This window comes from Notolabrus celidotus, chromosome 12 (assembly GCF_009762535.1).
Source record: "Notolabrus celidotus isolate fNotCel1 chromosome 12, fNotCel1.pri, whole genome shotgun sequence".
In the NCBI taxonomy this organism is placed as follows: domain Eukaryota; kingdom Metazoa; phylum Chordata; class Actinopteri; order Labriformes; family Labridae; genus Notolabrus; species Notolabrus celidotus.
This window is the reverse complement of record NC_048283.1, coordinates 22,703,568-22,718,944: the sequence shown is the minus strand read 5'-3', so window position 1 is coordinate 22,718,944 and position 15,377 is coordinate 22,703,568. Positions and strand designations below refer to the sequence as shown.

General features: G+C 42.7%; 1 protein-coding gene across 1 annotated transcript; it reads left to right on the top strand.

The window, feature by feature from the left end:
* The first annotated feature begins 1,159 nt into the window (after positions 1–1,159).
* On the top strand, positions 1,160–13,620 carry LOC117823484. Its single transcript, XM_034698692.1, has 6 exons — positions 1,160–1,228; positions 2,379–2,443; positions 10,586–11,599; positions 11,865–12,020; positions 12,234–12,326; positions 12,716–13,620. The coding sequence occupies exons 2-6, from the start codon at positions 2,441–2,443 to the stop codon at positions 13,028–13,030; spliced, it is 1,581 nt and encodes a 526-aa protein (XP_034554583.1). The 5' UTR covers positions 1,160–1,228; positions 2,379–2,440; the 3' UTR covers positions 13,031–13,620.
* Positions 13,621–15,377: the final 1,757 nt, after the last annotated feature.

Here is a 15,377-nt window from a genome sequence, read left to right as displayed (position 1 = left end):
ATGATCACTGTGTTTAACGTTGTGTTGGAGTCCTCACTGGACTCTGCTGGGGTCAGAGAGAGATCAGGGTCTCTTTTAAACACAGAGGGAGTTTAAAGGAGTATTTTCACAAATTGAGAAGGTACGAGGAATTTAGAGAAACTCTCTCCTAAAGATTATTCATCTATAGAATTTTTTTATAAACACTACAAGACGGTAATTCTTGTTGTCTTGACTTTAACCTGAACCCTGATGCAGACATGCAACAGGTAAGCTGGAAAAACTGAGCTTTGTGAGGAAAAGCAGGGAGGTGAGTGAATAAAGAGCAGCATCTGGGCTGGGGAACTGAGGCAGGTGGGATTGGTGAAGTGGCGAGGCTGGCGACTGATGATCCTGGAGAGGTGGAGACGAGTTAAGGCTGATTTATACTTCTGCGTCAAATCGACGGCATAGCCTAATCCTGAGGTCCGCGTAGCTCCCGTGCCTACGCAGAGGCCTACGCACGTAGCTGACGTGCACCCCCTCCAAAATGTAACTACCCGTAGAATCGACGTGGACCGCAAGCCCTGTGATTGGTCCCCTCGGCAGCATGGCAGAGGTTACTGTTAAGTTAATTCTGGGTTCTAGTTCAGGTGAGTGACGAACTGAGACAGCTGATGAAGGGATCACACCGTCAGCACCATGCTCGCTCAGTTTCTCTAACATGTTCCTCCATGCTCTGCAGCAACAGGCATGTTTTCACTGTGCAGCTGCAGAGACACATCACATGCTGCATTGACTGTAACATCCCTCTGCCTCAACACTGCCCCTGCTGGCCATGTGCATACTTCAGCTTGAGTCCATGTTGTGTTGATTTTTCGTGCACATGCAAATACGTAGTTTAAAGCAAGAGTATCTCCGGCCTTAAACTGGAGCTGGATGTGATGCTCGTACACTCAAAAAACTCAACTAGGGCATGTGTTTGATTAGCAAACTAGACATGTGTTAGTATTAAATGAATATGTTGTGTTTGTGTTCATTAAATAATTCGTTCGTGTTTGTTGGACGTGACTCAAAGGAAATTCGGTTTAATTCATGTCATTAATGTCAATCCAATGAGAATGAGGTACTTCCAAACAACACTCTGATACGGTTAACTACTGCGCATGCTCCACGCCCACCTGATGCGGAAACAGTTTGAATTGCGCGCAATTAGAAGCCGACATTTTACATCCTCCCACCGAATCGTTGGTCATCCTCGCTAATAAGGGTAAGTAATTCAAATATATCTACATTAATGTATTTAGTGATATGGTATCAGTGATAAATAATACTGTAGTTATTAGATATTTATGAGAGATTTCTCCGTTATGTTTTGTCACTCATGTTTCTCGCAGTTAGCTAACGCTTGGTCAACTTCAGGAGAAAGTTAGCTAGGTTTTCTTCATTTACATCCCGGTTAACGTTACTATCATTAATATCTCTCAAAAAAGCTTTTTTGTGCACGTAAAAACTTCAGTCACTGAGCCGCTGTGCGGAAAAAAAAACGTCTCTGCAATGAGAGAGAGACACGGTGAGTGAGGGAAATTCCGGCAGACCTCCGTGATTTTACTCTGCTGTATGGGGCCGACACTTATGTTTAAAAAGCGCCCGTCGTCCTGTTGATAACAGCTGTGAGGGTTTATTTTTGTATTTATATAACAGCATGCAGGGTGTGCAACCCTCTCTCCAGCCTGTCAGCACACCTGAAGCACTCGCGCACCTGCAGCCAGGATGATGCAACACAAAACCCGCTAAACGGCACCTTCCGCAGGGCTGCGTGGAGATGTATGTGTGTGTGTGTGTGTGTGTGTGTGTGTGTGTGTGTGTGTGTGTGTGTGTGTTTTTATTTGTGCTTAACAAAGTAAGTAACGTAAAACAATCAGAAAAGAAAGTTTTATTCCTCAGTTTAATTTGTCCTGTCTAGCGCGACTAACCCTCCAGTCACTCTGTAACGTTACCTCGCTCGACCATGTCTCTCTCCCTCAGTGAAACCGGAGAGGAGGGTCCGACATTGAATGCTGTGTGTTTACAAACACCAAGCGACAAGACGACAGACTCTACATTTAAATTAAAAACGTAAAGTGAGCGGTGTTAACTTTAACTTCAGACAGTGCACAGAAATAAGGGTCTTTACACAGACACGTCGCTGTGTGTTTGTGAGAGAGGGAAAAAAGAGAGAGAGTATCAGTGCGCTGCAAACAGCCCTGTATGGTAGTTAATCTATTACGGATGGCGTCATTCTTTCAAACGGATAAAATAAAAAAATGGGTGGCAAAATATACTTTGGCAGCTGTTACTAAACCTGGGGGATGTTTTTTTATTAACAATAGAAATATGACATCCATTGTAACTTTTTTCCTTTTTTTTCTCTTTACCAGAAATACATCTGAAGAAGCAGTGTCCCCATGCTCTCATATTTGTGTGTGGCCCTAGACAATTTATGGTGAGTTTATATTTTTTGTTATATTGTTTATCTGTTACCATATATAGACCTAATTACACAGCTGAGGTTTAATGGTTTTGCTCAAATGCGGTGTGTTTTTACTATACATGGCTAATGGCTTTTATCGTTGGCTAATGCATTTATTCTTCTTTTTTTTCAGTGACGTGTATGTGGCAGTGCAGTCAATGTGTCGCTAGAGAGAGCAGTAGGTACAAGTTACTTAAACATTATAAACTACATCATCATTATGGAAGAGGCCAACATTATTCGTGCATATATGTAAATTGTCCATGCACATTCAAGACATGGGGTGGACTCTACTCCCATGTCCATAAAGGTCATTCATCTCAGTTTACACAGACAGCTACCAGTTCAGTAACTTTTAGATGTGAGTTATGTGAATGCAGTGACCTCTCCACAGAGAAAGATTTTTTTGTTCATATTGGAACACATCTGCGAAGTAACGAGACTGTTAGTTGTGTATTTCTTGGTTGCCCTTTCAAAACAAATATTAAAAATACATTTTATACACATAAAAAGAGGAAGCATCATCCACACACACTGAAAGATTTTAAAGCTGGTCTAGTTGCATATGTGAAACCACTGCATGTGTCAGATACCTCTGATAATGTGACAGCTAGCTGTTCTTCTGATGTATCATATGTTGACGTTGAAACAGAGTCAGTGACAGAAAGTGATGACAGAGCTGTTGTAAATCTACCAGAATTAATTGAGCGGAAAATAGCTGTAATATTGTTGAAATTGGAACATATATTTCATATTCCAGCAACAGCAGTAGATGAGTTATTAGAAGAGTTGCATTTTTTGGTAAGTTCAGCTTGTGAGCCAGTCACAAAGTGTATAGTTACCGAAATTTTCAAAAGCCATAACCTACATATTGGTCAGGCTATTATTGAAGAGCTCTCCAATTCCGTGTGTGTCTCTAACCCTGTGGCTAACATTTTGAGAAAGTGTGGGCCTCTTGCCACTTCTTTTAAAAGGAAAAAATACTACAAGCTACATTTTAGGGTTGTAGAGCCTGTTGAGTATATTTTATCTAAAGAACAAAGAAGGTCATTTCAGTACATCCCTTTATTACAGTTATTGCAGGAAATACTGAGTCACAATAAATTACTGGATAAAGTGGTTGAAGAACAAATAGCTCAAAGAAAAAGAGAGGTTTTGTATGGTGGCCAGAGGGTTTACAGGTCTTTTCGAGATGGTGAGCATTATAAAACAAATGGCTTTCTAGCTGTTGAGGAGTTGAGAATTTCCATAAATGAAGTTAAGGTGTTAACTTAGGTTCGGGAGCAGGACCACGCCTAAACCACACCCTCAATCACCTGACAAGCCTTCTTAAACGTAGCCAGCCTACTCCAACTGCTTGTCCGTGATTCTTCAAAGACGGACGGACCGTGCTTCAGGCATCACCGCTCAGATTTCGGGGCAAAGGAAAAAGCTACAAACTCACCATGGAGCTTCCTCTGTACGGCTCCGGCGTTGATCTTTACGGTTAACCTTCCATGCAGAGTATCCCTCTCTCGGAGACGGGCAGTCACACCACAGCCGGTAGTCGCAGCGGAGCCGCCTGCGCTCCGGTTCAGCATGCCGCGGCCACGTCGTACCCATTCATGCTTCCCGAACAAGGTGTCGCCTTCTCCAAGAGGTGCACAGGCTTCGTCCTCATCGCCAGGGAGAGCCGCGGACCGGAGGCGCCCCAGGCTCCGCCGAAGCAGTCCGTACCTGTCCTCTCCACGTCCTTCCCACTGCTCCGTCACCGGTAATCCATCACGGGGCGATGCGCCCCCTTCCTCGCGACCGGCTCCACGTTCTCCACAGGAGTCCGACCGCTGGAACTGGACCGTCGCTTGCTTGCGACGCTTCCGCAACCTCGAAAGGCGTTCTCCTCCACGGCAATGACAACATGGTCGGATCGTTCCATTCGTACTCTTCATTCATTGACGCCACAGCGTCAAAAACCGAACTTCCCGCGCTTCCTGCTTCCTCACCTGGGCCTACTACCGCCAGCGACGTCAGGCGTGACGTCAGGCGTGACGTCAGGCCTCAGCCGCTCCCACAGCCTCTACCGGCATCATCGGCTCCCCCTGGTGGGGATCAGGTTGTATCTCCCCCTGTGCCTGCTCCCTCTGTGTCTGACTTCTCTCAGGCTATCACAGCCTTCTTTACATCCCGTGTCCGCAGGCTTCACAAACTCCCCTTGCACATGCATCCTTTCATCCCATCATCCCTTCCTCTACCCTTCCTTCAGCCACCCACAGCAATACGGCTTCTGTTCCCCCTCTTCCCACCATAGCCAGCTCCTCAGCTCCATCAGGAGCCCCTTCACAGTTAAATGGAACTGGCTATCCTCGACCCCCTCTTTTCCTACTGACCTCTCCTTTCACCCCTCCCTCCCCATCCCCACCCCCTCCCTTCCCCAATACCCAAATGTTTTCTTGCACTCTGTCGACGCCTTCGCTCTCGCCACGGCGGCACTACCCATCCGGCCAGCTTCTGCTGTTGACTGCATCTCACCTGTCTCACCTACATTACGCCATCTGGAGTGAGATCGGGTTGTGTCGCTCCTGTGCCTGCTCCCTCTGTGTCCGACTTTTCTTGGACTATCACCGTTTCTCTACATTCCTGTGTCCGCAGGCTGCACACAATCTCCTTGTGCATACGTCCCCTCATCCCCTCATCCCGTCATCCCCTCATCCCTTCATCCCCTCATCCCCTCACCCCTTCATCCCCTCATCCCCTCATCCCTTCATCCCCTCACCCCCTCATCCCTTCATCCCCTCACCCCTTCATCCCCTCATCCCCTCATCCCTTCATCCCCTCATCCCTTCATCCCGTCCTCTTCCCCTCTTTCCGCCGCTCATGGCGATACGGCTTCCGTTTCCCCTCCACTACGCAATCTGCATCGTTCCTGGGGCTCAATCTTCCTCTCCAACCCCCTCACGCAATCTGGGGCCGTTCCCATATCACGCAAACTTAGCTTCGGCGGTTGTTTCAGGGGACGTTGGTTCGCTGCCACCTGGCCTCCAGGGCTCACGTCCTCCGATTCCGCATCCCAGTCTCCTTCATCCGCTTTAATGACCTGTTTCTCATCACCATTGCGTCCATATTTTGGGGTCCCGAATGGTTAAGAAAGTCAATACTCATACACTCTGATAACACGGCAGTCGTCGAAATCATCAGCCAGGGCCGTCACACTCCCCAGTCATTATGCCGTTTCTGCGCAGAAACGCATTAATCTCAGCCCACCATCAGTTCATTCTCAGAGCAGATCAGAATCCTGGTTATCTCAACACCATCGCTTATGCACTCCCGTTCTCTTTTCAGAAATTCAGACTTTGGCCCCAGAATCCGATCCGCATCCCATACCAGTCCCATTGTTTTCAGCAACAATATTCAGCTATCTCCACAGCTAGTGAACCTCTCTCATCTCACATGAAGCTTCCTCAACAGCCTCGCTCCGAGCACATTGGGTCCACCTGCAACTTCATATCTCATGCTCACTCCATTCAGATAATCCGGTCAACGACCATCCAAACCTACCTCGCTGGCATCAACTTCTTCATTAAACTAGTCACCAACCTTCACTGCACTTCCATCTCCCATTCTCACGTAATGATGTTGATTAAAGGTTAAGAAAACAGGACCCTGCAGTCACTTTGAAGCACCTTCCACTCACCTCTGACCTCCTTAGTCTCTGCATTCAGACTCTCCGTTCCGGCTACCTAAACTCTATACTCGACTCTACCCCAGATTCCATGTTTTCACTGGCATATTTTGGTCTCCTCCAATGCTCAGGATTTGCCCCTACCTCGTCTGTCCTTAATCATTACCATCATCCCAGGTTATCTGACATCACCGTACACACCTCCAGATTCTCTAATATTCACACTCAGACGCAGTAACACTGATCAACTCGGGATCTCCTTTCCCATCTACCGAACATCTTTCGTTTCAACTAGAGATGACCACAATTAATCGATACTCGATTAATTGATTGTTAAGAAATTACTCGAAACACAAATTTTGTTATCAATTTTCCGTTACGTGGAACAAACATCATGTGGTCTCATATTACGCTCATCTATCAGGGAGGTGTTTTAAGTTTAAAGCATGTTTCGATGTGATTCAGCTGTTAAAGGTGTTGCGCACAGCGGAGACGTTCAGCTGGCGGCTGCGGCTGTGCGTCAGGTCTCCACGTGCGCTCTTTAAAAGAGGATCAATACAAAACTGCTGCCAACAACGACACGGACACAAAGGTTGGCAGCTTTAAACAGGATAATTTAACCTTTGGATACAAAGGCAACAGACAGGTGGGAAATTCAGGTACGCTATGTTTACAGACCAGCAACATCAGAGCCGTCTGGGTTTTTTCTCCAGCGGGACTGATTATGACCCGGTTAGGCTCCTGGCTGACACCTGATCGAATACACATGTATCTTTTTCTCAATAAGAACGAGTAGACAGAAAACTGGACACTGAGTCTGAAGTACTTTTCTGTTAGTATTATGAACCTTCACTTTATAAGACTATGTCCGCGGAGAATATTTTTATGAGCCTGATCGTTGATATTCTGCGTGTCAAACATGTGCCAGTATTCAATTCCGTCAGTGATATGCATTTTGTTGCCGTAGAAAATACAATTTAGGGGAAAACAACCTATTTGGCATTGTTTTTGACGTAAGAATAATAATGTTTTATCAATTCATCGATAATTGATCGTTAACATTTCCAAAAATCGATCACGGAAAATACTTAAAATGTACATCCCTAGTTTCAACTCTAATCTTAGCCCGTACGAACCACTTACTAAATACATCAGCTCTCGGTATGCCGCTATTGCATCTCCTCACGACCCACTCTTCATCACTGAAACCTGAACAAAAATGGCATAACCTCCAAGCACTGTCCTGCCCTTTCATTCCGCATTGCTGCAGTGTCCACAGCAGCTAGGTCAGGCAACTCAGACATAGCCATACAGATCCTAGGGCTTTGGTCATCTCAAACATATCACTCATACATCCGCAACAGTCTCAACGATCGTGTCAAGCTCACGCTCAACTGAGCTCCATCTAATTCAACTCTTTTGGGGGTCAAGATCAGCTCCGGCAGGATAACGCTGAGACGGAACCCCCATCCTGAGTCTCCTTCTGCTGGGCACACCACGCACAACTAATTCATTAAATGTTCAACTTATATCCTTGTGTGGCGTGGTCCTTGCTAGTGAAATGAAGTTAAGGTGTTAACTTAGGTTCGGGAGCAGGACCACGCCTAAACCACACCCTCAATCACCTGACAAGCCTTCTTAAACGTAGCCAGCCTACTCCAACTGCTTGTCCGTGATTCTTCAACCCACCCTCCCTCACCTTACTCTACTGCACTTAACCTATTTCCTTGTCCTCTCCTACTCAACTCGTGCTCGCTCCTTCTATGCCCTGTCTACTTCCAGGTACAACCTGGGTCAAGATCAGCTCCGGCAGGATAACGCTGAGACGGAACCCCCATCCTGAGTCTCCTTCTGCTGGGCACACCACGCACAACTAATTCATTAAATGTTCAACTTATATCCTTGTGTGGCGTGGTCCTTGCTAGTGAAAACTATATATTGATGATTTCGAAGTTTGCAATCCTCTTGGGACCTCACGCAAAAAGCATAAGCTTTGTGGTGTATATTGGGTCTTGGACAATTTACCTCCTGGCTCCCATTCTGCTCTGTCATCCATTTATTTGGCTGTTCTTTGTAAAAGTGAAGATTTGAGGACATTTGGGTTTGAAAAAGTGTTGGATCCACTTTTGAAAGATCTGGTAATCTTAGAGCAACGTGGTGTGTTCATTAGTCAGTTGAATGAGTGTATCAAAGGCACTGTGAATTCTGTGATAGCTGACAACCTAGGAGCCCATGGGCTGGCAGGTTTCATAGAAAGTTTTTCTGCCGAATACATCTGTAGATTCTGCATAGCTAAGAAAGCGGAAATTCAGTCACTGACTGCTGGTGTTTTTGAGTGTAGAACGCGGGCACTCCATGAAGGCCATTTGAAGTGTGCTCTGGAAACAGCAAGTGTGTGCTGTGGAGTTAAAAGGGGTTGTGCTTTGAGTAAGAATCTCACCCATTTTCATGTCACTGCAGGCTACCCTCCAGATGTAGCACATGATCTGTTTGAGGGCATAATACCTGTTGAGCTTGCTCATTGTTTTTGTCTTTTGATCTCTAAAAAGTATTTCACCTTAGAAAAACTTAACAACTTGATCCAAAATTTTGAGTACAAATGGGGAGATAAAACCAATCAGCCTCACACAATACCAAAAACATTCTCAATAAAAAAAAAATATTGGGGGAAATGCACATGAAAATTGGTGTCTGCTCCGATTGTTGCCTCTGATTATTGGTCCACTTGTTCCAGAGGATGAACCTACTTGGCATGTTATTTTGGATCTCAAGGACATAGTGGATCTTGTTGTAGCCCCTGTCCATTCTGATGAGTCAATTGCATATCTTGAATGCAAAATCAGTGAACATCGCCAGAGATACCAAGAGCTTTTCCCAAACAACCGTGTTCTCCCTAAACATCATTATTTAGAGCATTACCCTGCACTGATTCGCCTCTTTGGGCCTCTTGTCCATAAATGGACAATAAGATTTGAAGCGAAACATAGTTTCTTTAAACAGATTGTTCGCCATACCAACTGTTTTAAAAACATTCCTCTCACACTTGCAAGAAAGCATCAGCTCATGATTGCTTCTGACCTGCACTCTTCTGACCATAGGACATCTTTGGTGGTAACTAGTGTCTCATCAGTACCAGTTGACGTTTTGCAAAGTGACATTGCAATTTCTATTAAGCAAAGATTACCAGATGAGACTGATGTCCATATTACAAAAAGTGTGTCATACAATGGTATGAACTACAGCAAAGGAATGATTGTTGTCCATGGACAATTATTTGGTCTGCCACAGTTTGCTGAAATTCTGCAGATCTGTATTTTACAAAGCAAGATACATTTTATTGTGAAGAAGCTCTCTGCTTGGTATAGAGAACACTTTAGAGCTTTTGAACTTGACATGTCACATGTGAGAGAGGTGGCTCTGATTGAGCATGGGGACTTACTTGATGACTACCCGTTAGCTTCCTATTCACTGGGAGGCCTGCGTCTGGTTACTCTGAAGAGACACATTAACTTACAGGAAAAATGAGAGTAATGTTTGTAAGTATGTCCCCCTCACATCATATGGCACAATAAGTCGTAAAATTATGCTTCGTAGCAGGGCTGCAATTTATGATCATTTTTTGTAAATGTATTCATTATTTTTTAATTCATGAAATTACAAAATGCAAGACAATAATTAAAAGACAGGAGATCATACAATTTGAGAAGCTAGGACCAGAGAATGTTCAAAATTTTGCTTGATAATTTAATTGAATGATTTAAAACATTTAAAATATTTATTTTACGTTTGATTAAAATTCATAAATCCCAGCACTAAATAGAATCTACTGTAATTTCTAGTTTATTATATACTAGAAATTACACTAGATTCTCTTTAGTGCTGATATTCTTAAAAACAAAGTACGCACACACACACACACACGGGGATGTCACGAGAACCGATACTTCGGTACCAAGTTGATGCCATTAGCTGTTAGCAGCCAGTGGTAGCAGTCCTGCTTGGCTTTAAAATGGAGCTTACAGCTAAGATTAACAGAGGTTGCATTGAGTTACATTATTATGAGTTCAAGCAGTAAAAATTAGTATTGGGCGAAGGTAAATGATAACATCATGATGTGTTAAAATGTAATCTTTTGTTCTTTTTCGGAGATAAATTTGAATAAATACAGTTATTTGAAGGAGATGTTTTCAAAGTAATATAAAGTGGCTGTTAGATTTTCAATTCATGTTAAGTTACATTAACAAAGTATCCAAAGTGTTTATTGTTTTGATGTTTACCGAGGTATTGAATTGGGTATCAAGTATTGTTGAATTTCACTGATATTGGTATCAACTACTAAATTTTGTGACATCCCTGATATATACTTGTCTAATTATAAATTAGTATGTGCTTCTTAAGTGCTCCTGAGTTTTTTTTGTTGTGAAATATTCAACTAGTGTTCTTTTTCTTTTATTAAGGTCTGGACAATGACGCAGCCCATAAGACTGAGAATCATCCTTGGTGAAAATGATGCGAGGAAGCTTATTCTGCCAGCAGGGATACCAGACTCCATAGAGGAATTGTGCCAGACAATAAAGACGAGTTTTGGATTGCAACAAGATTTTCGGCTTCAGTATCAGGATGCTGATTTTGGAAATGAGTTCATCAACCTTTCCGTGATCTCCGAAGTAGTTGACAAAGCAACCATTAAGGTGATCCTTTTGCAAAGTTTTACTGAAGATGATGCAGTGATAGGTCAAGCAGCCCAGGGCCTAACATATTCCTCATCAGTCTCCTCGGTTGACACAGATGAGACAGAGCCTGTTTCTTCAGATTCGTCCTCATCTTCAAGGCAGTGGGTTTGGCCAAGTGTTTTCCCAGTCCCTTCTTTCAGCTATGATGCTGAACTGCAACTTGAAAAGGCCAATGCTGAGTACAATGCCAGTGGAATCCGCTTGAGCCCCTCACCAAAACTGAAGTCTGCCATTTTGCAAAGACTGTCAGAAGAAATTATTAAATTCAAAGCCTACCCAACTGACCTTGATCTAAATGATGTTGCAGAAGCCCTTGTGAAAAAGCATCCTTGCCTGTGGGAGCAGGGATCCTTTAATGGCTGTTATGGGTGGAAGATTAGCCTTAAGTATAAAATGGCCAACTTCCGGACAACTCTAAGAGGCCTCGGATGTGCTGAGGTGACAATAAATTCTCTGAAGAACAAGCCCAAAGACAGATGTGTTCCAGCAATGAATGTGAAAAAGCCCAGAAGGGCAGAAGTCAATTATTGTCCACCGCATCCAAAAGGAGAAACTGATGAGAGTCTGGAAAAGGAGAGAATTTCCCTGCTTTCAGAGATTACAAAGAGAAACAATGACCATATAGTGACTGAGAAAATGGACACGACTTTCTCATACCGAAGGCAAGAGGTTCTTCAAGGACAGCCCTTGGTTGCAGACTTCAAAAGCAGATGGCCAGCTCTGTTCAGTGGGAAAGAGGTGCGTGTCCCATATGTGCTGACGTTTTTTGTATGCCCCTAGAGTGTGCACACATACAAGAACAGGAAGATAACGACAAATCAAATATAGAAGTGTTGACTCAATACAAAGATATGGTTATGGTGATATTTAGTAGAACTTTTCTCCACACTGTTATTGCTAATGCAGTGATCAAACGGCTAGTAATTAATTTTTGTCCTACCTGTGTATATTGTTGTGATGTTCTAATAAGCTGAGTAACAAGTGCATTGTTACATTTTTCCAGATTGATAAGGAGTTCCTGCGCATCTCAACTGTACCTCTAATATCTACATTCTTTGCTGAGCTGGACCAGTACTCGCCACGCTTGATGGCGATCTTTCAAAAAAAAGGTGGGGTGGCTGGAAGAAAAATAAGACAGATCATGGTGGCCATCTCAAAGGTTGGTATTAAAATGTTTGTGTGTCATATTGTGTCAGATTTTGTTGAGATTTCGAACAGATGTTGAGTACTTGCATTTTGGGTTCCTGAGACTAAAGTATTGTCTGCCACACAATAACTATACTCAACACTTAGGATTAATCAAACTTGCATTCAAGACTATCTTTTGTCAAACGGAATAGTCAGAATGTTTTTTTGTTGTCGTTTGTTTCAGGATGACACGATACATACAAGACGAGCATGCATCCTCAAGTCCTTGTGCATCTACTTGAACGAAGACCACGAGAAACTTGTGAAGGAGTACTTGGTGAGTTACTTTTGAAATACAGTCACAAACATATTTATTTGCTTAAAGGGAAAATAGTACTTGGGTGGAATGAACCTTTAAAACTATAAATCATTAGACAGAAAGTAGTGTTTGGGCGGAATGAACCTTTTAAAACTATGAATCATTAGACGGAAAATAGTATTTGGGCGGAATGAACCTTTAAAACTGTAAGCAACAGAGAATCTGTGGTTATTTTATTTTAATATTGACACATTTATACCAGATAAAAAAAAAAAATCAAATACACAAATCATTTGTGTGGGAGCTGTGCAGTTTGATATTGGAATATTTTCAGAGAGAGAGAGAGACACTTTATTTCTTCATATTATACTGTCAATTGTAAACTATTGTTATATTTTACTTCATAGGCCACAGACAACGAGGCCAAAACTACCATGGAGCAAACAGTGATGGGAGTCTACGTCATTGAGAAGGAGGGTGCTGAACCTGGAGATGACCCAGAGGATGTTGGTGTACTGGTTGAAGGTGTGGAGGTCCTCCATGGCTTGGGGAGCATTGCAATGGCTTGTGCACTCTTATTTGGACTCATATACTGTTTGAACCTGAGCTACCCACCAGAGCTCAAGTGCACGTTTGAGGTCCTGCAGAAGATTCTGCTGAAGCTAGATGGCCAGAGGTTGTCCTCAAAGGCACAATTTCTGAAAAACAAGCTTCTGGAGTGATTCAAGGCTGAGAAAGTCGTAAAAAGACAGAAGGAATGCACATATCTTGATTTAATGCAGATTATTTTAGTTGCAAGTTCATTCTACATGCTTCTTTGTTAAAACATTTTGAATGTGCACCGGGACAATTTTATTTACAAATATTTTTTATTTTTATCAAAACATAGTGAAAAGATTGTGAGAAATATTACAGTAATCTTTCACTACTTCTGATTTATTTTGCTGCAATGCACAAGCAGATTTTCTTTGGTTTTAACTCTAATAATTCACTGTTTAAAAGTGTTGAAAAAACAGCAGTTTTTTAGCAGTCCTGCTTGGCTTTAAAATGGAGCTAACTGCTAACATTAACAGAGGTTGCATTGAGTTACATTATTATGCGTTCAAGTAGTAAAAATGAGTATTGGGCGAAGGTAAATGATAACATCAAGATGTGTTAAAATGTAATCTTTTATTCATTTTTGTAGAGAAATTTGAATACATACAACTCAGTTGTTGCACTCATGCTAGTTATAGTCAGGCACCTTCTTTTGTAAGGCTGCTGACAAGCATTTTGCTCTTTGCTCAACGCATTATGTTTCCGGGCACAATTGTGACGTATGTTGAGTTTTACTTTAATCACTGCTGCTTGTTGCTACGTCATCTACAGCTTTCATCTCATTGGTTGCGCTTCAAAAGGTCAGCGGAAACGGGGTCAAAGCTGAAATAATTTGAACTTTGAGCGCAGCGCTCAGTGGTGATCATGTGAAAGCAGCTGAAAATGTGTTTTTAATGTAACATATTGTTGTTCCAAAGTCTGTTTCATTGGACTTAGAATAAAATGTTAAAATTGTTTTTGTGTTGTCATTTATTATGTAGGTCTGTGGAACTTTGGTAATTTGATTTAAATGAATGCTAACTAGTACTATCAATGAAACAACTCTAATTGGAACAGTAAGATTGATATTAGTAAAACTATTAAAAAACATATTAGTTAATTCAACAACACTGACATTAATAAAACAGACAAAACTGGTACTAGTTCATCCAACAAGGCTGAATGTTGTTGCACTAAACTGTCTGGCACATGTTCACTTAACTTAATTGAATTTGACTAGACTAACTAAGGACAAACATTTTAATTCAGTGAAAGGGAAGTAAATTGAATTGAGATATTCACATGACGTTTCACACACTAATCTACACAGTGTTCAAATAACACAATCAAGATAGTCTGATTTAACTTTATTTGTTTAGATGGAATTTTAGTGGCATAATGCAATTAAGTTCATCCAATGTTTTATTATTTTGAGTGTAGAGGAACAGTGTACGGCACAACGAAGGACCGACTGCAGGTCTAGGATCTTGTAGGGAGGAGGTGGTTGCTTAATGGGAGGCAGGTGGGTTGATTGCAGATTCAGGAAAGGGGGAAAGAGGACATTAGTAGTGCTAATCACTGGAGTTTGACCGTAACTTTATCCCCTGTGCCCAAAAAGCACCGGCACACGGATGAAGTTTGCTGACTGAAGGCTCACACACTGGGATCTGTAAAGAAGAGAGGTCGAGTGAGGTCCAGAAACACACCTGAGATAACCGCTTCAGAGAGCAGAGAAGAAAGAGAATAAAGTTTGTGTCAGTGTCGGAGAGTTCTGGTATCTCCTGCTCCCAGGCCGCTCTGTCAGATCTATGGCCCCGTGACTTGGCTGATATTGAGCCTTCATCGTCACACTCGGCATCTGGAGGGGACATCAGGCTTACAGACTCAACAACAGAGGAAGATATTAGGTGTCCAGTAATGGGAACAGACCTGAGACGGATCTGGCAGCAGCTCTGGGAGAGCAGAATAAATGTGGTGGTTAGTTCAGGGCCGTGATGGAGCAAGTGTTTGTGAGACTTTTCTTCAGTAACGAGGACACGCTGCCTCCAAGGGACCAATTTCCCTCCGTTCTGTGGGCCATGTCTGAGTGTGAGGATGAAGAGGAGGAGGAGGAGGGGGAGGAGGACAAAGAGATGAGGTTAGAGTAATTGGTGAACACCTGAACACCTGCCAATATTTTTACAGATGAGACATGCCTCAAAGATCTCTGTGGTGTTCTTAATTTCTGTGACTCTTCAGGATGATTTTTAAAAAGTCTTTGGGGACATCAGGATCCAAAATAAGGGATTATGTTTAGGGAGCGGTTTGTTGTAGTGGAGGAAACAGCTACGTCTCCAAGATATAAATAATAAAGAACAGAAATTAACTTTGATGAGATCTCAGTGATTGATTGTGTTTGTCTCTTTTCTTGTTTTTCCTGCCTTTTTTTGTGGACTGAAACTGTCTGTGCAGTTGTGTTGCTCTGCACATTCATTGATATTAAAACATGCTACC